Source organism: Sprattus sprattus (genome assembly GCF_963457725.1).
Source record: "Sprattus sprattus genome assembly, chromosome: 4".
NCBI lineage: Eukaryota > Metazoa > Chordata > Actinopteri > Clupeiformes > Clupeidae > Sprattus > Sprattus sprattus.
Genome location: NC_137923.1, coordinates 42,391,615 through 42,417,949, shown reverse-complemented (window position 1 = coordinate 42,417,949; position 26,335 = coordinate 42,391,615). Strand labels below are relative to the sequence as shown.

General features: G+C 45.5%; 1 protein-coding gene across 1 annotated transcript in view; it reads left to right on the top strand.

Annotated features, from left to right (window-relative positions):
• Positions 1–26,335, top strand: part of trappc9 (trafficking protein particle complex subunit 9) — a 234,861-nt gene that overhangs the window by 122,740 nt on the left and 85,786 nt on the right. The window contains exons 18-19 of the mRNA XM_080836474.1: positions 246–388; positions 9,005–9,115. Of these exons, the coding sequence (XP_080692600.1) occupies positions 246–388; positions 9,005–9,115 (254 nt within the window). The remainder of the gene's footprint in view (positions 1–245; positions 389–9,004; positions 9,116–26,335) is intronic.

The window sequence follows — 26,335 nt, the reverse complement described above, 5'->3', positions numbered from 1 at the left end:
GCATGGTGGGAGGAATTGGAGTGGGGGAGTATGGGGTGTTATTGGGTGGTGGTGGATATGATATAATGGTCAGAAGAGCATTTGCTTTAAAACTCTGACAACCTGCTCCACAGCTTTTTTGCGACTTTCTAACCATTCCTTCCTCTTTATTTTCTCTCTCTGTCTCTTTTGTGGGCTGTCCTTTGTGGATTTGTTCAATGCTCACTTGCCTTATTTGTTCTCCCCCTCCCTCTCTCCCTCTGCAGTCTCTGGACGCTGTGTTGAATTTAAAGTACTCTGGTGGAGCGGGCCACGTGGAGGGCTACTACCGGGAGCTGTGCCTAGGGGTACACGTGGACGTGGAGCCGTCCGTCTTCTTCACACGGGTCAGCACTCTCCCTGCCACCAGGTAAGACCCAACCCGAAGTCTCACACTGTCACCATTTTAAAACACTGACACTGTTATCTCCTAAACGTTGAGAGGCCCCACTACAACACACACCATACATCAACTTCTCCATGCAAACAGTTGGGGAGCTGTCAGTTCCTAAGCAACATGCAGTGGAAGGATCAGTATTAGGGTCAGCACCCTCCATAACCCCCCCCCCCCATTTTAAAACACTCAGGTGAGGTGATAACAGTGTTAGAGACCCCACTGTAACACACACCATTCATCAAGTTCAAACTGTCATTTCTTAAACATCAAAAGGTACTTGAGTATCAAGTGCAACCAGGGATATGGAACTTTATCTTCTGTATCTTGACTATGGATTCAGGATTTGGATGGGCTCTTTTTCATGAAACAAATACAGTATCGCACAGGGGCTATTATAACACTACATAAGAGGAACTTTGCACCACTGCCCCCCACACACACGCACACACACACTCACACACACACACATTCCAGCAATCACAAGTCAAGACCCCCCTCCCTGACCATTAGCCCAGCTCTATAACCATCAATAGAGCCACTCTGGGATCATTACAGATACATTTGCAGAGTCACAAGCCATCAATTACCTTAGGCCTATTACTGATGCCCGCTAACGCACAACCACTGGAAGCATAATGTGTAGGAACTCGGTAGTGCTATTAGCCACAATTAGCTGGGAAGGTGCTATAACAACTATAACTGCTCCCTATAAGTAGGCCACAGTCACATAGGGGTTATGACACCTGTTGTGCTTTCCATCTATGTGCTGCTGCTGCTCAATATAGAGGCGGTGGTTGGTTGCTGTCCGCGGTGGTGGATAATACTGCAACAAGACTGTTGCTCTCCGTGGTCCTGAAGGGATTGTGGCCCCTGTAGTTGTTGCTGCTGCTGTCCTTGGTGCCGAAACCCGCCATAGCCACAGCTGGTATTTACAGCTTCTCCAGTTACCGGTTTTGTCTTGGGAGTTCTCCCCACTGAATGTCTGTGGGTGATGTCTCTGAAATAGTTTTGGTTTGCTTTCAGTTATCGGTGCATTTTTCCCCACAGAAAACTTCACTCTTCTAGATGTCTTTCTCTCTCTCTATCTTTGTGTGTGTGTGTGTGTGTGTGTGTGTGTGTGTGTGTGTGTGTGTGTGTGTGTGTGTGTTTTAATGCTCTCTCTCCTGCTAAATCCTCAATCTGTCCCTCTCTCTGCCACACTGACCCTGGCAGAGGAGCTATTAAACTGGAGAGAACAGAGAACTCTGCCACTGCCAGTGAAAATCCCCCCTTTTCTACTTCTATCTCTCATCCCTCTCTCTCTCTCTGTCCCTCTCCATCCCACTGTCAGCCCTCTGACATGTTTGAAAAGGCTACGGCGAGGGAGACTGATCGCGCCCCAGTAATCGCCACTTGAAGTGAATCATTAGCTGTAATAATATCAGCTATTTTATCCATTCATCTCCCTCTCTCCACGCTTCCTCACGCTCTCTCTATCTCTCACCGTCTTCCCACTCGCCCTCACATTCACTCTATCTCTACTCCCTCCCCTATCTCTCTCTCTCTCTCTCTTTTTCAGCCTTGCATTCCCTCTATTATTCTCCTCTCCCTCGCATCACGTACACATCCCCCCCCCTCACTCTGATGGATCTATCTTCTACTCCTCCATCATCACCCATCATCACCATGATCCTCTCCTCTCCTCTTCTCCACTCCTCTTGTCTTCCCTCTTCGTAATATCTCCCCTCTGTCAGTGCACACAGGTTGTGAGTGTTTTTTGTTCTCTCTCTCCATGTATCTCCAGGTCTTGTATGATACTACCTGTATGTAACTGTATGCTCCCTAGTCCTGTTCCACTCACTGCTCGTGTAATGGATGCTACTGTATGCATGGTACTGAAGGTGTTATGACTTTTAGCCCTGTTCCTCAGATAGCTTTTTTTGTGTTCAACACATCAACATTATTCTGAGCCCGCCTCATGATCTGTAGGCCAGCAGTGTGCTTATTGTCCACACTTTTTTCTGTCTCTGTGTCTGTGTGCGTGTGCGTGTGTTACATATACTTAAATTGGTTTCAAGACAAATCTTTTTTTTTTTTTACACGAGAGATGACTTGTTTTTATTGTGTGTTTGGCTGAGGTCATGGGATGGGTACAAGAGGGTGTGTGTGTGTGTGTGTGTGTGTGTGTGTGTGTGTGTGTGTGTGTGTGTGTGTGTGTGTGTGTGTGTGTGTGTGTGTGTGTGTGTGTGTGTGTGTGTGTGTGTGTGTGTGTGTGTGTGTGTGTGTGTGTGTGTGTGTGTGTGTGTGTGTGTGTGTGTGTGTGTGTGTGTTTGTGTGTGTGTATGTGTGTTATTGTCAGTGGTGTTATGAAGCGTGAGTGTCTCTTTTGACCTGCGGCGATAGCTCTCAACTGCAGTCTGGGTTCCCTTGTGCAGCCAGCCCATTCACTGAGATACACACTATTGCTCTCGCACACACACACACACACACACACACACACACACACACACACACACACACACCAGAGACACACACATTCTCTTCAACTCTATTTTATGATTTGGTGTTACAACAGCTCATCCTCCATTCGCCCCTCTGACATTTGTGCAAGCATTATACAAATGAATGGATGAGCTGGGCCTAGAAAGGCACCGCATCAGCACAGACCTGAGTGTTTTCTTTGTTATTTATCTGTTCATTTACGGACGGGTGGGCGGCTGTTGTTTACCAAACATCAGCAGACTCATCAGCAGTCAGGCTTAAAATAGGGACCAAAACATAATCCCTGGATGACCGTGACAGCGGGGGTGGGGGGCGTGGGGTAGGGCTAATATTGGCCATGATCTGTCCTCGGGAGTGGGGTGATTTACCTGCCGATGCAGAGTGCTCTTTTGGCTCAGACACGTCCTTAAATAGCTGCAGTGGCAGCACCTAAACCCCCAGTTGACACACACACACACACACACACACACACACACACACACACACACACACACACACACACACACACAGTCTAGCCCCCACTTGCCTAATTAAATTCATTTCATTCCATTTCACGTGGGTGGACTGCTCAGGCCCCCTCCAGAGCACATTCTGCAGAATCATCACTTATCGACAGCCTCTGCAAATGTGTATGCCTCCATATGTGTCACTTTATGTTTGTATGGATGAATATGTGGGTGTAAGCGTCAGTGTTTGCAATTCTCAATGCCTTACTTGTGTGTGAGGTACCATTAACACACAGGAGATATCGGTGGGAAACAGCCACTTGTTCCTCTCGAACCTCACTGTGGGTGTGGTTCTGGTGGATCAGCAGTGGTTCTGGTTTTTGGCCCATCCGTCACTACTTCTTCTGTGACCACCCTGTCCTCATTTCAACTGTTTAAGGTTTACCTTGCAGCCTTTAAGTGCTTTCTTGGCTTTTGTCGTGGCATATTGTCATGGACACTAGCAGTGTAAGGAATGAAACGTGAAGGCACACACACACACACACACAAAAAAAGCGATACAGACTCACTCAAATGCACACAAATACACAAGCACACTTTCTCCCTCACACAGTTCCACATCAGATTAGTCCAGATAAAGTTGTGCCGTGCTCTACAGACATGTCTTTGATGAGGCTCTTTTTCCTCTATGAAAGGTCAGCTCTATCTCCGACTTTAAGCTCCCGCCGTGCAAATCCCACCGTGGCGGTGAGGCAGCCTCTTATCATCCAGGATCTGTGCTGACACATCCACCAGGCCAGTTTTAGCCTTGCCATCCCAGACACAAGTTTCCAGCTCTGACTCACTCTTTCCTTAGACGAGTCATTTTTTTTGTGGTTGTGGTCGAGGGAGGAAAGAAAAAGAAAAGTTTTGTTGATCGAAAATTGTGACAACTGGTTTTAAATCTCATTCGCTGGCCCTGAATTATTGATATGGCCTAGATGGCTCTGCTGAAACAAAAATGCTCTGCTGAATACTTATTTAAAACCACACTACCATCTTCACACACACACAAACACACACACACACACACACACACACACACACACACACACACACACACACACACACACACACACACACACACGCACACACGCGTAAATGCACAAATGTTCATGCACAAATGCTGACAAACACAAACACATGCCAGTGCTATCGAAATAAAAGGAATCTCGTATGTCAAAACTGGTTTAGGCAAAGAACTTGAATGAACCTATGGTCCCAAAATGGTGGGATTGTTGTTTACCCCCTGACATTGCCGACTCTGGGGACTGAAATGGCTTTATTTTTTATTTACTTTTTGCCTTTAATCAGACAGGACAGTAAAGAGAGACAGGTAATGAGTGGGGAGATGGGGAGTGGGATCAGGAGCTTTAAGTCCCCATGCACACACACACACACACACACACACACACACACTCATTCATAGTAAGGATGCGCCACAGCTCCCCCAAAATGGCTTTTAATTTAATGAGATTTGACATTCCAAATATTCAGTCAAGAATTTGAGAAGAATTTTGAACAGAGACAGGGACTGACATAGAGATGGACAGAGTGAAAGAGTGATAGAGGGATAGAGTGGAGTGATGAACTGGGTGAGAGAGTTTGGGGTTGGGGAGAGATTATTCTTGGCAGCCCTTGGCCTCCATTTGGATTTGCCATTTGAAAATTGGACCTGGGCCCCATGGAGTGATTCAGTGTCGATCCTAGACAGTGCCAGCAGCCGATGCCCGACGAGCCATTCCAGCGCACATTTATTTCTTTAGTGCCGCCTCAGATGCCCAGGCCGGCCCTGTCCAGCCCCTGCGTGGAAGTAGGCCACAGTGCGCCTTCACAAAGACCCAAGCTCTGGTCTGCCAGAAGATCCCTGCCACGTTATTAAAGCGGCCTGATTGGATTTCTTGTCTCTCATTACTTAAAATTCTTTTATCAGAATCAGAATCAGAATCAGATTTTATTTGCCAAGTAAGTTAGAACAAACAAGGAATTTGACCTGGTGAACTGGCTCTCAATGTGCTTACACATATAGTACACAAAATATACATTACAACACAATACAAAAACAAACACAATATATTACACAAAATATACATTACAACACAATACAAAAACAAAACACAATACAATACAAAAACAAACAGTGCAATGGTCTATGAAAGTTTGAAAAAGTATGTACAGGAGCTGTGAATTTTTACAATAGTGCAAAGAAGAAAGTGGAGAGTGCAAGAAGTGCAGGGATAAATATATATGCTACATGGATGAATATGTATGTTTCTTTGAACAGTTCAATAGTGAGACGGCGAGGGGGAAGAAGGCGTTTGAAAAGTTTGTTTCCGGGGTGTGAGGGGTCTGCAGTGATTTTTCCTGCCCGTTTCCTGACTCTGGCGGTGTACAGGTCTTGGATGGTGGGCAGGTTGGCACCAATGATCCTTTCTGCAGTCCTGACAGTCCGTTGAAGTCTGTTCTTGTCCAGTTTGGTTGCGGATCCAAACCAGACAGTGATGGAAGTGCAAAGAACAGACTCAACGACTGCTGTGTAGAATAGGATCAGCAGCTCCTGAGGCAGGTTGTACTTCCTAAGCTGGCGCAGGAAGTACATCCTCTGCTGGGCCTTTTTGATGATGGTGTTGATGTTGGGTTCCCACTTCAGGTTCCTGGAGATAGTGGATCCCAGAAACTTAAAGGATTCAACAGCCAAAACAGTACTGTTGAATATGGTGGGGGGGGGGGGGCAGTGCTGGGGGGCTCTTCCTGAAGTCCACTGTCATCTCCACGGTTTTAAGCGTGTTTAGCTCTAGGTTGTTGCGACCGCACCACAGGGCCAGCTGGTCAACCTCCCGCCTGTATGCAGATTCATCATCATCACGGATGAGGCCAATGACTGATGTGTCGTCTGCAAATTTTAGGAGTATAACAGATGGGTCACCTGAGGTGCAGTCGTTAGTGTAGAGTGAGAAGAGCAGTGGGGAGAGCACACATCCCTGAGGTGCACCAGTACTGACTGACCGGGTGCTGGATGTTGTTTCACCCAGCTTCACCTGCTGCTTCCTGTCTATCAGGAAGTTTGTGATCCACTGACAGGTGGAGGCGGGCACAGTGAGCTGGGTGAGTTTGGTGAGGAGGACTTCTGGGATGATGGTGTTGAACGCTGAACTGAAGTCAACAAACAGCATCCTTGCATAGGTCCCTGGGGAGTCAAGGTGTTGTAGGATGTGATGCAGCCCCATGTTGACTGCATCATCCACTGATCTGTTTGCCCGGTAGGCAGACTGCAGAGGGTCCAGCAGGGGGCCTGTGATGGCCTTCAGATGGGTCAACACCAGTCTTTCAAAGGACTTCATGACCACAGACGTCAGGGCGACGGGTCTGTAGTCATTCAGTCCAGTGATGGAGGGTTTCTTTGGGACTGGGATGATGGTGGAGCGTTTGAAGCAGGAGGGTACTTCACACAGCTCCAGAGATCTGTTGAAGATCCGTGTGAAAATGGGGGCCAGCTGATCAGCACAGACTTTCAGACAGGAGGGTGTCACACCGTCTGGGCCTGCTGCCTTCCTTGTCTTCTGTCTTTGAAATAGCTGGCACACATCCTCTTCACAGACCGTCAGTGCAGGTGGGGAGTCAGGGGGGAGGGGGGAGGTGATAACAGGGGGTGCCGATGATTGTGTAGAGTCTGGGTTGGAGTGGGTGAGAGGTGTGAATGTGGGGTGATCAAATCTGCAGAAAAACACATTCAGATCGTCAGCCAGTTGAGGATTCTCCATGGAGCGGGGGGAGGTTTTCCTATAGTTGGTGATGTCACATAAGTTAGGGATAACGGCTGCCGAGGTGTCCTGTTATATGAAATTAATGAACAGGATAGAGGGCAAATAACTCCACTACATGAAGAATGCACAATTAATTCCAATTGTTTTGTGTTTGGACTGGGATTCCGTTCTGTGCTGTTGACTGCTAAGGCCTGAGACAAAATGGACGCCACTTGAGGCTTGTTTCTGAGCCATCTTTATTTTTCCTCTCCTCACATGCAGTAGGCACTTATCTGCAAATTTAGATCTTGTAGTGTAGTCTGAGATATTTGTGCCACTGAAGCCTTGCTCTATTTGTTGAGCTCCAGGATAGGTGCACTGTTGACTACTAAGGCCTGAGTCAAAATGGACGCCACTTGAGCCCATCTTTCCCCTTTTTTTCTGTTTGTCTCCCTGCCATTCCGTGTCCCTGATCTTTACTGTCTGAGCCACTCTGACAAAGTCAAAAGCAAAGAAGGCTGGCAAAAAATGTCCGCGCATGTAAACTGTTGCACAACTAATAGATCCTTCAGAGGGAGGTAAAGGTGTTGTTGAATACTGTAAGTGGGCATATCCAGGCCGAAGTCAGCAAAAGTCAAACTGAATGAGTCAGATGAGTATATGGTATATGGCAGCGGGTTCTGTACAGTGCTCGCCAGGAGCGCCTTTACAGGGAATAAAACTCAGTGCTTCTTCTGTGTTTTGTTTGTTGACACATAATCGTAGCTTGTCAGACATGTTTTAAAATACCCAACACATATCCCTTCAAACAGACTGCTATTCTGTTTTTAGTCAGGTTGTTCGATTTTGAGCCTGTAAAAAAATCTATTTTGGAGAAGTTATTACATTCTTCAGCTCTACGTACTGAACGAAAATGTTTGCTGAAATGGCAAATGTTTTGGCAGACATTCTGGCACTCGCTGCGGTGCGACTTGTGGGAGTAGGATAGGTCAGCTTATACTTAAACATAAATAATGTTGAAGGAATAAGAAATAAATAACATCTGAGCTTTGTTTATTTTGATGAATTTGAACACCTGGACCAACCTGAAAGCAATCTCAGTCTGCATTAAATTGCGGCCAAAAAGAAGTGATGATTTGTGTTGTGTCGTAGCATTTCTTCTTCTTCAGCTTTAGTCTAATTAGACTACAATATGTGAATAGGAATGTGTGAAATGAAATGTTGTTATTATTGTGTATTTACATCATGAGTGACTTTTGTGTACTACTGACTGAGCATTTAATTCAAATCACAAATTTGACTACATCTTCCCAGATGCTTGAGTCTTTCAAAGGGTTTACCCTTTTAAAAACAAGTAAAAATACAACAATTGCATGAACCTATAACACAGGTAGCTACTGCCTCCTTGCTAACACAGAAATATGTAGGCAAAATATGCCACTCTTCTAATAAGGGAACTTGTTTTGTTTTGTCTAATGGTTTGTCATTGGCACATGAAATATATTGAAGAATATGTTGCCACGCCTCAGCGGAATTCTTTATTTATCGTTGGAGTCTTAGTCAACTCGCCTCGACAGAGTCAGAGTGTCATTTTGTGTGACAGACAGACAGACAGACAGACAGACAGACAGACAGACAGACAGACAGACAGACAGACAGACAGACAGACAGACAGACAGACAGACAGACAGACAGACAGAAATAGATCTATTTATCTGTCTGTGTGTGTCAACAAGTCAAAGCATGCCTGGGGTTGGGGGAATCCTCCACATCATGTGTATATCCTATACATTCATGTGTGCTTGCAGTAGGTATAGGATATGGGATGGGTATGTTCTAACTGTGTGTGTGTGTGTGTGTGTGTGTGTGTGTTTCTGCAGTACACGTCAGTGCCACCTGCTCTTGGACGTGTTCAACTCCACGGAGCACGAGCTCACAGTCAGCTCTAAGAACAACCAGGACCTGCTGCTGCACGCCAGCGAGTGCCAGAGGTGAGTGAACCCACCCTCACACAGCATGAAACATACATACACTAGGCCCAGAGCTGTGTGCTCAAGAGGTACATGTGTACTTGAGAAGTACTCAAGAAGAACATGCAGATCCTCCTCTGTCTCTGTCTGTCTCTCAGCCAAATAGACAGACACAGACACACACACACACACACACTCACACACACGCATAACAATGCACTCCATAACTCTATTAGTACTCCACTAATATAAACACAACCAGAAGCTGCTTCTGCTGCTGCTGCTGAATAGCATGTGGCAGAGATGAACATGACACACACACACACACACACACACACACACACACACACACACACACACACACACACACACACACACACACACACACACACACACACACACACACACCCAAGTACCCAAGTTTAGAACTCTGTACCCAATTATCCCCAAAGGCTGTAATTGGCTTTTGCAACGCTTTGCTAATAACAGCAGTGTAATTGCCGGTATGGATTTGTCTGGAGGTGACAGGCTGACCCCGTCTCCTTAACCATGTATTATTGTTTGTCAATTCCCTACCATTGCTCATCTGTTTAGCTCAACCAAAAGAACTGGGAGACCCCACGGCACTCCTGAATCCATCTCCCTCCGTCAGTCGCCCTTTGCCCCACGTCTTTCTTTGAGCTTCCCCACTTTATTTAATGCTTTCTATCACTCATTGTCTCTCCCTCTCTATCTGGTCTTCTGTCTCTCTCTCCCACGTTCTCTGTGTCTCTCTTTCAGGCTCTCTCTGTCTGTCTCTCTCCTCCCCCTCATTTCTCCATCTCTCTTTTTTCTCTCTCTCCCTCTCTTCTCTCCTATCTCTTTTCCTCCTTCAGGCCTGTTCTGTCAACTCCATCAGCCAGGCCTCCACCTCTCATTAATTGTGGTGGTAAAAACCTCCACCTGAATACAAATTCCCCTTCTCTTTCAACCCTCCCTCCCTCCCTCCTTCGATCCCTCCATCCTTCCCTCCATTTGAAAGGAACAGGGTGAAACCATCTTGACTTTCTGCTGTGAGGCATGGGTGTTGTGGTGCTCCCAATCAGATTCCCTCTGCTGCGAGAGCAGGCTGAGTTCAGGTGAAGCGAGGTGAATGTTCTTTGATGTACTGTTTTAATATAACCCCAGCCCTGGCTGCGAGAGCGTCGTGTGGCACAACAGCAAGGTACCGTGAGGCACTCCATATGTCTTTTGGTGATCGCATGTCCGCTTTTAAACACACGCTTCACTACTTTCAACACCGTCAAGATAGTTTTGTCTGACTCCGACCTTTTTCGCAATGTCGTGTAGAACACTGAATGTCTGGATATTTTCCAGTCTTAATTTCATGCACTTTCTGATTCAGTATCGCCTGTACTGCTGTAGTTACCTTCACTCTTATACCAAGACTGAATGTAATTAGGCTGTGCTTGCAAAGTGAACGTGACATGAATACCTTAAAATTACTTAATTCAGTTCCTGCATCTCTGTGTCTGTATGTGTTGTGCCCAGGGAAGTAGTATCTGTTGTATTCAAGAACTCCTCTTATTCCCTATCATCCATTTATATTTATACATAATTTCTATCATACTCTCTCTCGCTCTCTCTCTCTCTCTGTTTCCTTGACTCATTGACTTTTTCTCTGTCTACCCCTCTGTTCCTCTCTTCGTCTGTCTTGCTGAGCATTGTGTATTCTGTGGTTGTTGTGTGGATATGCCCCGATGGTGGACTGCTGTGCTCTCGTGCTTCTGCAGCGGAGATACAGGCACAAATATAATTAGAATAGAAAAGCCTTTATTGTCATTGTATTTTCATACAACGAAATTTGGAGCGCTGCTCCTGTTGGTGTGATGAGGGGCAACATATGACACAACAACAACATATAACATAACAATAGTACAACCAGCTAAAAACAGTTCTAGTACAAGTCTGAATAAAAATAGTGACACTGAACACATTATGGGCGACTGACGCTTTAGAAAACATCCAGGTCATAGAACCGCACAAACGTATTTGGGGAACCCCAGCTAGCTCTTGTACTGACTTGTTCCAATGACAAGCTACGTGTGAAAGCCCAGGACTTGGCCATGCCTCGAGTCGAATGACCCTCAATAGAATAAAGGACCTTGTAGTTGCAGAAGCATAGCCGCATGCTTAAGCACCTCATTGAGCTCTGCTTTAGGATTCACTTTTAGTTGGGGCGAGGAGGGGGGCCCCTGCGTCGGCCGTAGCTTGTCTCCTTCACTCTTCATCTCCGAAGTGGAGGGGGAGAGACGTCATCATGAGAACACGAAAACCCTTCTCATGTCGTCATCAAAGCGGCGTTCCGCTGTCTAGAAAGCAAATTGGTGTCTGTCAGCTCTGGTGAGAACACGCGCCAGTAGCCTGTCTCCGTCAGAGGCTGCGTCATCTTCTGATTTGTCCTTTCGGGAGTTCTCTGTGTGAAAAGTGGCTCTCCAGGCTTTTAGCATTTTTTTACCCAAAAAGCTATCGCAGTGGGGGTGCAGGCTCAGCCTCTGATGAGAGGGCATGAGCCATCCTTAAGCCCCCTGCTTGTTAAGGTAGCGAGCCACAAGAATATTAAACACCTTGCAGAATACACGCCAACAGGTGTTCAGTCACCCTGAAGGAATAAAGAGGATGCATGCACACATAGCAGAGGGACTTATAGCCACGGTGTGGAATGATGGCGTGAGTGACATGGGCCAGTTCATTGGCCCTTGGTGCTATGCAGCTTTAGCTTGCCCGGGAAGGGCTGATTGCCATAGCGTCTCTGACACAGCGTCTTGTGACGGGCACGAAGGAGAACCGGAATGACCAAACTGTGAACGTGTGTAAATCGAAATTGGAGCCCGAACTCCAAGCATTTGCATACCACCATATACAGCGGTTGCATTTGAGAATTTTCGTCTGCACTTGTGTTCATATACCTAGATTTGGTAGAATAAATATGAGTATACAGTATGTTCTTGTATATGTGTATTGTGTTTAAAACATAACTTACAGCTGCATAACTTATAGCCCCACGCCTTCGCCTGCTTCGTGTTTGTCATGTCCTGAGACTCCTGGCTATCCTTAGCGCCAACGCAAGTGGCAGCTTTTTCATGTAGCTCTGGTGTTTCGTGTATGTATTGTTTGTGAGTTGTATGTATTTATGTGCTGAGGTGTGTTTTTTGTGTTTGTTATGTCCTGGTAGCCTACATGGCATGAAACTCCTGACTATCCAACGCAAGTGGCAGTTTTTTCATGTAGCTCTGGTGTTTTGTATTCATGTATGTATTGTTTGTGAGTTGTATGTGCTTATGTATGCGTGCTTTTTTTTTACTGTTCCCACACTTTACTCCTCTAGGAGCATAGTTTGGGTGTTGTCTTTTCTCTCCTCCCCTCCCCAATGTTATGCTGTAATTCTTCCCTATCTTTAGCCAGTTTCACTCTGGCAGGGGAACTGCCAATGAAAACTAGCCTTTTGGCTACAATTGGGTGCATTTACATTTTAACGTTTATTAATGCACACTGTTCCTCTTCATCAAAAAAACAAATCAAATCAATGGTTACACTTTACGTTCAGACGCCTTACCTTGATTTCCTTTATTGGCTTTACCTTTTAGTTGAGGTAGAGAAAGCTGAGAAATAGACAATACAGGAAAAATGCCTGCGCAAGAATTTTATTGCAATATCCATCCTTCGCTGATAGCATGAGCTCTTAAACCAATGTTGCACTTGCTTCTAACTCCAGGCTATTTTTTTGTCAGCCTGACTAGAGAATTGTCCCTGTAGGCCGTGTGCTTCGGACTCGTAGTGACTTCCACATTCATCTGTGGGAAGGTGCTGTCACCTTGCGCCTCTGCAAAAAAATACTGAAGAGAGAGAGAGGGGGGGGGGGGGGTGGGGGAGAGAGGGAGAGGGAGAGAGGGAGAGGGAGAGAGAGACAGACGCATGAGAGTCTGGCACCAGTTTTGAGGTCTCATCGAATACAGTGTTTAAACTTGTCTGCCTTTTTGTACTTTTTTCTTTACTCTGATCAAAGTCTTTGGAAAGTTCTGGCACAGAAGTTTTCAAAAGTCATTGTAGGAGTTTTAAGTTAAACAAAACAGGGAGACAGGGAAACAAAGGGAGTGAGGGAGAGAAAGAGAGAGAGAGGAAAAGAATGAGGGAGCGATCGAGGAAAGAAAGAGAGAAAATGCATGCAGTTGGGTCAGTGCTTCATTCCTAATCTCTGCCAATGCAGATAGGCAGCAGAACACAAAGCCCTCGACACTCTACAGGTCCATACGTGCATCTGGCTCGCCTCAACAGCTGATCATCTGTCAGTTCCATGCACCCACCTTCCTATAGACACGCTAACACACGCTGCATTCCATGGAACGGTGGTCACTGGCCAGCCGTTATGTGCTCCATTATTCAAGCTCCTTGTTGAATATTAAAGCATGGAATTTGAAGTTAAAGAGTGTGTGTGTGTGTGTGTGTGTGTGTGTGTGTGTGTGTGTGTGTGTGTGTGTGTTGTGTGTGTGTGGAGAGGAGGACTGGAATGAGCATTGTTTTGCCGTTTGATTAGACCAGGTGAGGCTTTGCCAATTTACGTTAGCATGCCTTGCATTGCTAGAGAATCAGACCGCTTTATGAAACACTTTTCACATGACAGTGGATTGGTTGGTTTGTGGGTGGGGGACCACGGAACGTCAGAGGGCTCACGAGAACTTGCGTCTCAAAACAGTGATTGCTGTCGGAAGGTCATTTATTCCCTCTGAATGTTTCCTGGAAATGTTTAATATAAATGGAAATAAGATGTCGTCCCCTTGAAGACCAAGCTCCGCGTCTGTTTGGAACACAGCCTCCGATTTAATGCATTCAAAATCATTTCACTTTTTGTCATCGTCTCCTACCAACATTGTTTGTCTCAGACAAAGATATAGCATTTTAAATTGATACCAGTCTTTGACATCCACTGGCAGGGTTGATCATGCTCCAGACAGTAACCACTGTTTGTCAGGCCTAACCACCTACTGGGAATCAACCCACACTACAAATCTCCTTCCTTCCTGGTCCAACATTTTCCATATTGGCTGGCGTGTGGTCAGTCCCGTAGCTGAGGGCCTCCGGGGCTGTTCTCCCTGTCGATAGGCAATTGTTCAGCCTCGTCTTGACATTACGGGCCGGCTTGGCTGACCTTTGACAATCGGCCGGCGATCAATAAGCTGATTATTAGGTGAATGCTTGTGTGCAACCGCACCTTAAAATTGACACGGCAGTTAGTCGAGCGCTCAGCAGCAGGCCACTGTCATGTATCGCCTTTCAGCACGCCTTCTCACCGAGATGTTGAGGAACACCTCTAACACTATTTCTGCCTCATGTTTGTGTCCACTGAATGTCTGATTTGTTTTTTTTTTCCTGTTGCGTTAGTAGTGCAGAGTTGCAGTTAAACCAGGGCTACCAGTCAGTGTCATCCCACTTGCTTTTAATCTCTTCTAGTTTATAACCCAAGGTAAATAGGCCAACAGGTCAGCCGCTTGGTAGGCCAAGATTGACCCCATCAAGTCTCCCAGGGGGGAAAATGTTTGGATATGTCCACATGTCATATAAGATGCACGTGTAGAGAGGACTGAGCAATAATAAGCATAATCCTTTGCGACAAACACATTCAAACAACATAATGAAAACCTCTGAATTCCTCTTTTATCTGAATATCCAACATGTTTTAACTCGTACACAAGTGTATCGTCCATCTGTGTTTCATACGTAAGGGTCCTTGATCAAGTCCATGTTTTGCCCCAAGTGCTCCCAACAAGTGGTTTGGCACCTTGCGTGTCTGTTTCCCATGTCCGTGTGCGAGTGCGTGTATGTAGTACGGCTGAATGTACGTCATGCACCGTCAAGTGCAATGAGCCCTCGGAGGACTAGAAAAAGCACTTTACAGATGAAGTCCATTTGATCTGCTGTGACTCACCAGCCACCAACACGCAGTCAGTCTGAACAATAATATCATTGAATGCTCCTATACGAAGTATGCATTTAAGACGGGAAGTATTCATGTTGCTTTGCATAGCTTCAAGAACCTCTCTTAACCAACGCTGTGAACGGAAGCATCTGGAAGGAATCCGCTTGGACGGCGTCCCCCCGTGGGGTCCATTTAGTCACCTCTGACGCACTAGTGTGGAGACGACAGGAGAAGGAGTGACTGTCTCGGTTTATTATTTATTATCTGGCACATTGTGACGGAGACAGGAATGGTGCAGAAAATGTCAGAGCTCTTTAACAGTCTCCACCGTGATGTACAGGAGAGCTCAGCCCTAATGAGGTCCACTGTGACGTGTGTGTGTGTGTGTGCGTGTGCTGGACATCAGGCCTGATCTTAGTATTTGTGGTTATGCTCTCACTGATTGTGTGCGTTTGTGTGTGTGTGTGTGTGTGTGTGTGTGTGTGTGTGCGTGTGTGTGTTTGTGTGTTTGTGTGTGTTTGTCACATTATGAGGATTGGGTTTTCTGTATCCACTGATCATGGAGTGTTGTGGATCTGTGTACGTTTGTGAAAGGGAGAAACAGAGGAATAGGGAGAACATAAAGGTTTTCTAATGCTGCGCCTCTGCTGTGGTTTTGGCTGACCCATGTGATCGCCAGGGTGTCTTTCATCACTCTCTCTCTGTATCTCTGTCTCTCTGTCTCTCTCTCTCTCTCTCTCTCTCTCTCTCTCTCTCTCTCTCTCTCTCTCTCTCTCTCTCTCTCTCTCTCTGTAAAGGACGTGTCGGACATCACTTACTTTTCATTGGCTCTTTCATTATTTGATTCTGTCCATCTCTGTGTTCCGACCGCTCCTCCTTCTAGTACTAATGAGCTGGAGCAGACACTGACAGAGTTGAATGACAATGGAATCCTCTGATGACAGAAAGACTGTCTGTCTGACTGTCTGTCTGTGTGCCTGCCTGCCTGCCTGCCTGCCTGCCTGCCTGCCTGCCTGCCTGCCTGCCTGCCTGCCTGCCTGCCTGCCTTTTCAGGTGTGTGTGTATGCGTGCGCGTGTGTGTGCGTACGTGCATGCATGTGTATGTGTGCGCATGTGCATGTGTATGTGTCCGTATGTGCAGGAGTGTGTTCGTGTCTGTTTATTCGGTCTTTGTGTCTGTCTACATTAACGTGTATGTGTACGTGTGTGGAAGAGACTGTGTGTGACACTCAAATCAAGGCCACATTTGCCTGAGTGTTACTTCACCGCATAGAAGATATGCGCTTAGCCGGGTCAGACATTTAAAGGCGTAGCCACTGCCCTGGGTGTCACTGATAATAACTTGACAGTCTGTCACTTCAAATCTAAACCTTCAGCAGCAGTGGGATCAGCATTCCAAGTAAATGTGGAATGTATTGGAACATGGAACATGGAACATGGAACATGGAAGCAGAAATTGTAGCCTAAGGTTAGGCTTATCCCAAAAACCTTGCAGTTGATTGATGTTTGACTGAATGTTTGGCCTAGGTGAGCTGTTGATTTGCCTTCTCACTGTGACTGAGATGGAGCTACTGCTTATAGTAGCTAAGCACTAAACACATATTCACTATTAATTGATCAGGATGAATACACAAAGCAAATATTCGTTAATAATTGAATTCATTGAATTGAATTGAAAAATCGTTAATAATTGATCAGGAGGTATACACTTAACAAATATTTGTTATTAATTGATCAAGATGAACATTTATCCTCTGTCCAACTAGTCTAAGCAGCAGCAGGTTTTTTTGAGAAATGTGGCCTTTTGGCAAGACATGACAACATGTTTACTCCACGACCTTCAGCAAACACACAAGTGTCTTGTGTGTTTTCCCTGCATTAATCAAAAAGGCGATGCAATCTTCGCCCCGATCCCTGTAATTCAATAACTGCGCTACCTAATGCAATCACCCACGTTGTCTCAATGTGGCAATCCTCCATCATCTCAGTACATGTGCCGGAGCAAGGATCCGCGGTTGGCCTTCCACGGCACGCCACCGTAGCGGAGTCGCCGGGGTCTCGTCTGGCACCTTTCCATTGGGTTTATTAGCTTTCGCGTTTGTTTGATAAACAGTAATTATGCAGTGCGTCCTATCTGCCCTTATCGGCAGCCCCGGCCACAGCTAAATAAATATATAAATAAATTGCAAAGGCAGTTGGATCCTGCCGCGACTCTGCTTTCATTACATGTCCCATCCGTAATGACAGACGATAGAGGGGGAGAATGGGGGCGCTAGGTTTTGCCCGCTCTGCGAGGTCGCTTGGTTTGTTGGAGGACGGGAGCGGCTGAACAAACAGGTCGCTCCCCCGCCACCTACTTCTGAACAGATGCGATAGTGCTACCCTGAGCCACATGCTGCGTCAGATTTGGAATTAGTTTAAAACGGAACCACTGGATTGCTTTGTTAATCTACAAATGTCAGCCCGACTCTATTAACCCTGAGGAATAGTGTGTGTGTTAGAGATGCGCGGATGGGCTATTATTTCATCCGCAACCGCATCACAAAACGCATGATCCGTCCGCTATCCGCTTTTTTTGACCAATTTTCAAAACCGCACCCGCCCGCCATCCGCCTGTTCTTTTTAGGTAGGCTAGGCGCTGCTGACGCGAGGCAAGAAAGTTCTTGCCTGTTTCTGAAAGGAGACTGATCCAATGCCGCAAAGATATTTAAAGGATAAAGCCCCTAGTATGAAAGCCTATTGGCTATGTTGTAGCCTTTCCCCAGAATATTATCAGTGAAGTGACGTCTGTCTCCGATCGATGCACAGGGAGAAACTTTAAAATAGCCAAGCACACCGGCAAACCTGACCTTACCATAGGCTAGTAGGCCTACACTTTTTTATCATTGTAATAAAACGCAATTTGGTACACCATTTTAATATGGTAATATAGCCATAGGCTACTGTTTTTAGTTTAGAAGGAAACGCCGAGTCTATTAATTCCGAAATTTCACCACATTGTAAGCTTTATACTGTAACAACCCCAACACTTGCCTGCTTGCCTTGCAAATCAAAGTTTTCCGACTTTTTCTTACCTTCTTTCTTAGCTGGGGATGTTACTGAGCTAGAAGTTTAACTTGTTCTGAACATCTCGTGCTGCCAATGCCCAATGTCACTTCTGAGTCAAATCACTCCATCATCTCTTTGAAATTCCTTATTTCACGAGTGGTAGGCTACAATGACTGACTGTTTTAAAATATAACTAATAGCCTAACGAAACAAAATAACCCAGGCAGTTTCATCTACGACACGTTAAGGCTTCTTCCAATACTGACAGCTGACTCATAGGTTGCAGGTTTGCGGCGTTGCAAAGAGACGCGACATGATTAGGGATCGTCACTTAATTTAAACTTTTTAGCTTCCTTTGTTTGCTTTGTATGCATACACGGAACTAGGCCAATTTACTGCCTGATGAAAATTTGATTATTTCAAAATGTGCTTGGATGAAGGTAACGACATTTAACAATGTGTAGATATTTTGAATTTCGTTGGGTAAACCGCCACCCGCCCGAATTTAATTAAAATATTATTTTTTGTCACGTCATCCGCCCGATCCGCGGTTTAACCGCGGAGTCCGCGGGTGCAACCGCCAACCGCGCATCTCTAGTGTGTGTGTGTGTGTGTGTGTGTGTTTGTGTATCTTATTAGGCCCTAATACATGTGCCAATGTGATCAGAACAGTTTATCGTATCGTATTCGCGTGTAGGTGTGAACATTTTCAAGGGAAACGGCTCTTGTCGTTACGTGTTTACATGTGCAAAATGTAAAGCGTTTACATTGCCTCGGGCATGCGCAAAGACCACGGAGATGTGCTCCCACCTGGTTTGTTTACTAACAACATCAACGTGGATCCGCATCGTGCACAGGCAGTGTAGTGGCTTAAAGTTCCCTTCTTTCTATCAGCATATAGTTCTTAATATTTTCTTTGAATAACCACTCTCAGATGGGAAGAAAACGAGTCTACGCGTGGATGTGTTTCAACAACGGTAGAAAACTGTGTTTGCTCCGTCTTTTACTGAACTCATAATTATATGACAGTGGTAGGCTATTAGTTACAGTTGAGACACCCGAAATAACTTGCATGCGCAGCAATCCTGAGACGTGATTTTTAGTTTGCACATGAATACTAACGTCTTCTTTGATCCCAGGAAATTTGAGCACACAACCCATCTCCCTTACGGAGATATTGGCGAAAGTTGTTTTACCTACTTCATTGCAAACGTGTCTAGTTTTTGTGCAGTAGTGAATAGAGTCTCAGTCTACTACACCATATATAGCATATCATGTTTGTAGAAAATGATTAAGGTGCAACAAATGGCAATAAGCATATTTAAATTAAATGATTCACATTGCAAGTAAAATGGTGCGGCTGGAGCAGATACAGGGAGAGACAACGGTGACGCAGTTTGGATGTAGCGACAAACGTTTATGTGCTGTAACAAACACTAGTGTTAACCAGTAGGCCTATGTGAGTAACGTGGGTTTTATTAAAACATAGCGTGTGTAATGTGTAGCTATTTCATTCCGTTTATTAACCTTTCCGGCTGTCTGTATGTATTTACTAGACAGCAGTAGACGTAAAGGAAAGGGAATTAACCCCGGCAGCAGAGCATTTTGCGGAGCATTTTACTCCCCCGCATTCTCTCTACAAACTTCCATATAGACGCGGGATCAGCAGAGGAAAATCTTTGTTTCGTTAGGCTATTAGTTATATTTGAAAACAGCCAGTCATTGTAGCCTACCACTCGTGGAATAAGGAATTTCAAAGAGATGATGGAGTGATTTGACTCAGAAGTGACATTAGGCATTGGCAGCGCGATATGTTCAGAACAACTTAAACTTCTAGCTCAGTAAGAAAGAAGGTAAGAAAAATAGTCGGAAAACTTTGATTTGCAAGGGAAGCAGGCAAGTGTTGGGGTTGTTACAGTATATAGCCTACAATGTGGTGAAATTTCGGAATTAATAGGCTCGAGTGGCGTTTCCTTTCTTTCATTTTGCAAAAAACAGTAGGCTATATTACCATATTAAAATGGTGTACCAAATTGCGTTTTATTACTGATAAAAAATTGTAGGCCTACTAGCCTATTGGATCAGTCTCCTTTCAAGAACAGACAAGAACTTTCTAGCCTCGAACTTTCTAGCCTCCTGTCACTGTCTCCCCCCAGTCACGCACCGACTCCCCATGACACATCGGCCTGATTTGACACGCCCTTTTCTGAGCCGAACGATCGTGGTAAACCACCTCTCTCGAAAGGCTCAGGCGATCGGCGGAAAAACGAACAGTTCACATCTAGACCCCTTATGCATGAGGCAATTGTAACACGTTCGCGAGTTTCTATCGGTGCAGACGCGATGTAACAGCTTTACATTGACGCATGTATAAGGGGCTATTGTCAGGGGTTGACAGAGGGTGTGTCAGGTTTGTATCCACATGTACGTACATGTATGTTTCTGCTATGTGTTTACTGGCACGTTTTTGAATGTGAGCCTACATGAAGAATATGTGTGTGTGTGTGTGTGTGTGTCTGTGTGTGTGTGTGTGTGTGTGTGTGTGAACCCTTATCGGCAGAATGCTTCTGAAAGGCCCTGTTTCATGGATGAGTCCCCTGACTAAGTTACACTTCATCTCTCTTTCTATCCTCTGTCTGTCTTCTCTCATTCTTTCACTCTTTCTATCGCTCTGTCTTTTTACGGCACTCTCCCCCTTCTCACCTCCCTCGCTCCCTCTCTCTCTGACTCCTTGCTGATCTCTCTTTGTTCCCTCTCCCTCTGTCCCTCATCTCCGTTCTATCTCGGCTCCATTCACAGCCCAGTCATTCACACATCAGAGTGTTAGGTAGCATGGAAGCTAAGCTAAGCTAAGCCATGGTGACCTTTAGCTGTGGATAACGTCTCTCTGCCTGTCTCCATCCTTCCCTCTCCCCTTTCCTGTCTCCCTCTCTCTTTGCCTTTCCCAGTCCCTGTTTCTATCTCTCTCTTTCTATCTCTCTCTCTCTCTCTCTCTCTCTGCCTCTCTCGGTCATGCTCACTACCCGTCTCTCTCTCTTTCTCCCTGTGTTTCTGCATGGCTTCCTTCCTGTCTCTCTTTATGCTCGTCTCTCGCTCTCTCTCACTCTGTCTGTTCAGAAGACTCTCTCTGCTTCTATCTTTTCTTCTCACCTCTCTCTCAATTCTCTTCTCACCCCTCTCTTTTTCTCTCTCTCCGTCTCTCTCTTTCTCTCTCTATCTCTCTTTCTCTCTCTCTGTTCGTAACACTCTCTGCCACTCTTTCGCTCTGCCTATCTGTCTCCTCACTGTTCTCCTCAACTAGCCTAACTTGTCAGGGTGTTTCTCGAAGCGCATTCCATTGGAATTAACTCCCCCCTCTCCTGTGAGTGCATAATTGATGGAGACTTTGAATACATACACACACAAGGATGACGCATGTGAGACTTCTAAACCCTTACTCAAGGGAAGGTCCAACCTATCTGGTTATAAATGTCAAGCATGCCCATAGGGGTGTGTTTGTGTGTGTGTGTGTGTGTGTTTGTGTGTGTGTGTGTGTGCCTATGCGTGTGCGTGTGTGTGACACAGAACTCTGCAGCGTTGCAGAAAATGCACCCTGCCACTTTCTTCAGTTTCATGTTCCACCTTTCAGCCCTTGTGTGTGTGTGTGTGTGCGTGTGCGCATATATGTGTTCCACATGTATCTTGGCTCTCCAACAATGCTGGTTGCCCAGGCATCCTGCCTGGTTGATGAAGAAAAAGAAAAGCATAGCTCTATCTACCTTTATCTCTCTCCCTCCCCCTCTCTCTTTCTCCCTCTCTCTCTCTCTCTCTCTCTCTCTCTCTCTCTCTCTCCATCCCTCTCTCTCTCCCTCCCTCCCTCTCTGTATCTCTCTCAAGTCTGGTTATATAAAGGTTAGATACAAAAAAATGTGTATGTGTGTGTGGGCGTCTGTGTGTGTTAGGACGTTACTTTGTAGCTATATTTAGCTTCCTATATTGGTGTCTGCTATATTAAGCATGCGTGAGTATGAGATGTTTTCTTCTTCAGGTCAGTGTAAATCAGTGTCTAGGAACCTCCCTGTTGGAGTGTACAGATTCATTGAATCCTTTGTGCATACTTGTGTGTGTTCAACTGTGTGTGTGTGTGTGTGTGTGTGTGTGTGTGTGCACACGTGCGCCTTTGTATAGATCTTTTTTCGCCACGGACCGAGAGCTCCCCTCTGCTCCCCCATCAAAGCGCTCTCTCAATACTGCTGCTGCTGTGGATGCGGCTGCTGGTAACCGGGGGTTACAGGGAGTCAGCCGCAGCTTCTAAAAATATCCTGCTGCTCTCGCCCGCCTCTGAACAGCACAGCACTGCTCCCCTCCCCCGCCAGCACAGAGCACCGGCACGTGCGCTAAATATAGCTCCCACCGCCCCATACACACACACACACACACACACACACCTTCCCCTCTCTTCCCTCCCTCCCTCCTCTCTCTCTCACGTTCTGTTCCCTTCTCTGCCTCTATCCACCGCACTGCACAGCACCATCACAACTGCTTGTGTGACTGAAGAACTCTCTGCGGAGACGCCTTTTTTCTTTTCTCTGATGTTTTCTCTCGCTTTGTCTCTTGCTCTCTCTCTTTCGCACTTTCTATATTTTCTTCACCCTTTCCAAAATATTTCTTGAACTTTAATCTCTGTCTTTCTGTTCTATCTTTCTATTTTCATCTCTACATCTCCCTATTTACTCTGTCTCTGTCTTTCTCTCTCATCTCTCCCTGCTCTTTCCATCTCTCTCTTGCTCTCTCTCTCTCCTTCTTTTCTCTCCATCCCTTCATCTCCTCCCCTGAGCTCAGCTGAGTGCTGCATTATGTATACAGACACTGGTGTTATCAGACGTCTCTCCAGCCTCTGACTGCGGCACCACGTCGCTCTGCCTTCTCCAGCTCATCTCTGCTTCTCACCTGTAAGAATGCACATCCAAACACACGCTGGTGAAGGCTGCAGTTCATGAGTATGCTTATTAATGTATACACATATATTTGTTCAAGTGTGTGTGTGTGTGTGTGTGTGTGTGTGTGTGTGTGTGTGTTTGTGTGTGTGTGTGTGTTTGTGCATGTGTGTGTGTCTGTGTGTGTGTGTGTGTTTGTGCATGTGTGTGTGTCTGTGTGTGTGTCCCTGTATCTGTCCATGTGGCTGTCTGTGGGTGTGGGTGTGTGTGTTTCTGTGTCTGTGTGTTGTGTCTGTGTGTGTCCATGTCCATAGTGTTGAGAGCTTATGAAATGTTCGCACAGCTCCAAGTCCTTTTTTGTTTCCATCTGAACACCGGTTCAGTAACCAAAGGCATCATGCTTCAGTGAGGACTGTTTAAACCTACTGCCTGCCTGACTGTTACAACCTGCTGTCATTTGTTAATGCTGCTGCATTGAGAGTAGGGTTGGGTACCGAGAACCGGTACCAATATGGCACCGGGACTATACAACCGGTACCTACCCGGACCGAAATGTCACGCAGATTTCGGTGCTTCATCTCGGTGCCTGAGCCGATTGAAATGAGTAACAGCAACAAATCATGCAGCTAAATGAATGTTAACATTGTCCTGTGGCGCTCACGCTCATTGGTGTTATCATAGCAACAGTCTTGTGACAGTGAAGCAGGCAGCATTTAACAGCGCAAGCACAAACAGAGCTCGCCATCAACCTTTTAACAGAGAAAATAGCGAAAGGTAAACGGTCAAAAATGTGGCTGTATTTCGCACAAAAAGATTCAAACACCGTGACGTGCAGTAAATGCAACAAAACAATTGCGTCAAAAGAGGGGAGAGAAGGCAAGAGTCCTGGGCAGATCTGCAACCGCAAACTAACTTAAACTGCAGGTACCGATTGTAGCCTATAGCAACCGGTGCCTTAGTCTCTTAAAGGGGCAGTACACTTTCACACACTCGGTGTGTTCAAGTAACAAGATTAACTAAAACCAGATAGAAAAGATAGCTAGGTATAAACAAATCAGAAAGTTGTGAAATTTCATGAAATAAATGCAAACTAAATAATACATGACTCCAAAGGCAAATATGCTCATAAGTTTGTAGCTGTAGTCTGTAAAGAGTGTGTGTGTGTTTTGTATTTATTTATATTTATTTAAGCATACTATAAACTGTTGTTAACAGTTAATATAATATTCATAGTTTGAGGCTGTAGTTTGAAGCCAAGTGTTTTGTATGTATTTATATTCATAGTATACTTTAAACAGTTCATATATTGTTCAATTTGAAGAAAAAAATTGGCCTTGGCAATAAAAAAAGCCTTTCTTTAATGTCGTCAATCCTCGATTTGTGCTTTTTTTTAAGTATCGGTTCAGGCACCGTTTAGGCACCGGTATCGTTTTAAAAGTATCGGTTAAGTACCGGTATCGGAAAAAACCCAAACGATACCCATCCCTAATTGAGAGATTGCAACATGTATTGTAACACGCTGTAGCTTTGCACCCAGTGTGATGGACATACACTCATCTGCACAGTATCAGGAAATGGGTGTCAGAAGTGTTCATTTACAGGAAGGTGTGCATCAATAGACGGTCAGACAATGGTTATTTCATTTCGGAGGCTGAGTTTGCCAATTATTTTCCACATTGCTTGTGTGTGTGTGTGTTTGGGTATGTGTGTGTGTGTGTATCCCTTGAGGACTATTACATGTATGCCTCGAGTCGAGTTTTCAATGTTTGTACTTTTAACTTCAGGCAGAGACGGTGTGGGAGATGAATAATGGAGGCTCGAGTGAGATGTCGAGGCATTTCAGAAAGTAAAGAACAAACTAATAAAACACAAGAGAAAAGAAGAAGAATGATATAGCAAAAGAAAAAAATAATGATATATCCATAGTGTGTACATTCCCGTGTCTTGAGTCTTGAGGTTTTGTATGTGGCGCGCTTGTGTGTGTGTGTTGTGTGTGCGTGTGACTGTGAGTGTTGTGTGAGTGTGTGTGTGGGATTACAAACTCTAATCCTGTCCCTCTTCTGTTACCCCGCCGTTTTCCGGTTGTTATTAAAAACTGGGTAATAGCACAGATTAGGCCACTGATACCATCCAGTCTCTGCAGAGAGTAGAACAGTCAACCCCGCCAACAGAGCAGCAAGGCTCAGGCTGCCATTTTGTACCCCCTTCCTCTGTTTTACACACACACACACACACACACACACACACACACACACAGCATCTTAAGCGTTAGTTAGGATGTAAATTAAATGTACCAATTAACTCAGCATTAGACCCTGTGCTGTGCGGCCCTGTGTGTGTTTGTATTGAAAGGGAGGTAATTAGTTCAATGTTTGGTTCATCAAAGGCTGGCCACATCAAAACTTGCCAAGCAGAAGTGCTGCCACAGCTGGTGCGAGGGCCAAGCACACCTGTGTTGAGGCCCTTTGCGTGTGTGCGTGTGTGCAGGTGTGCGTGTGCGTGCGTGTGCCTTGATGTGTTTGTTTGTTTGTGAGTTAGGATTGTTTTTGCATCAATACATATATATTGTGTGTGTGTGTGTGTGTGTGTGTGTGTGTGTGTGTGTGTGTGTGTGTGTGTGTGTGTGTGTGTGTGTGTGTGTGTGTGTGTGTGTGTGTGTGTGTGTAGCTCTGCTATGGCCATCAGGTGTGCTTGTTTGAAACTATCTGCCTCTGTTAGTGGCGAAAAGCTAGCGATGTTGCCAGGCCAATCTTCAAACACTGTGTTTTGTGTGGGCTGTGTGGGCTGTGTGTGTGTGCGTGTGTGTTAGTGTGTCTGTAGTAAACATGTGTATGTGTGAGTGTTTCTAGCGTGTGTGTGTGTGTGTGTGTGTGTGTGCTGTGTGTGCTGTATGTGTGTTAAGGAGGATGAAGACGGATGGCAGAGCGGATTCGTTTGAAGTCTCCTGGTGCCATAATCCTGATGCTACTAATCTTTAAAGGCCTGTGGCATGAAAGCACAAGTCTTCCATTTGCTGTTGCTTCAGAGGCCCTAATTGTTGTGTAATTTGTTCTTTGCTTTGAGGTGGCTGTCTGGTAGGCAAAGACAGTAGAGAAAAACAGAAAAGAACAGAAATATACAGGTCTCCGTCTTTTATGCTTAATGTGTCTCTGAATGGGTTGTGGAAAGTTGAATTGTGTACATAATAGAAAGGTGTGTGTGTGTGTGCTTCTGTGCGAGTGTGTGTGTGTGTGTGTGTGTGTGTGTGTGTGTGTGTGTGTGTTTGCGTGTGTGTGGTGTGTGAGTGCGCCACACGTTGTGTGCTAATCTCCCTGGGTTCGCTAT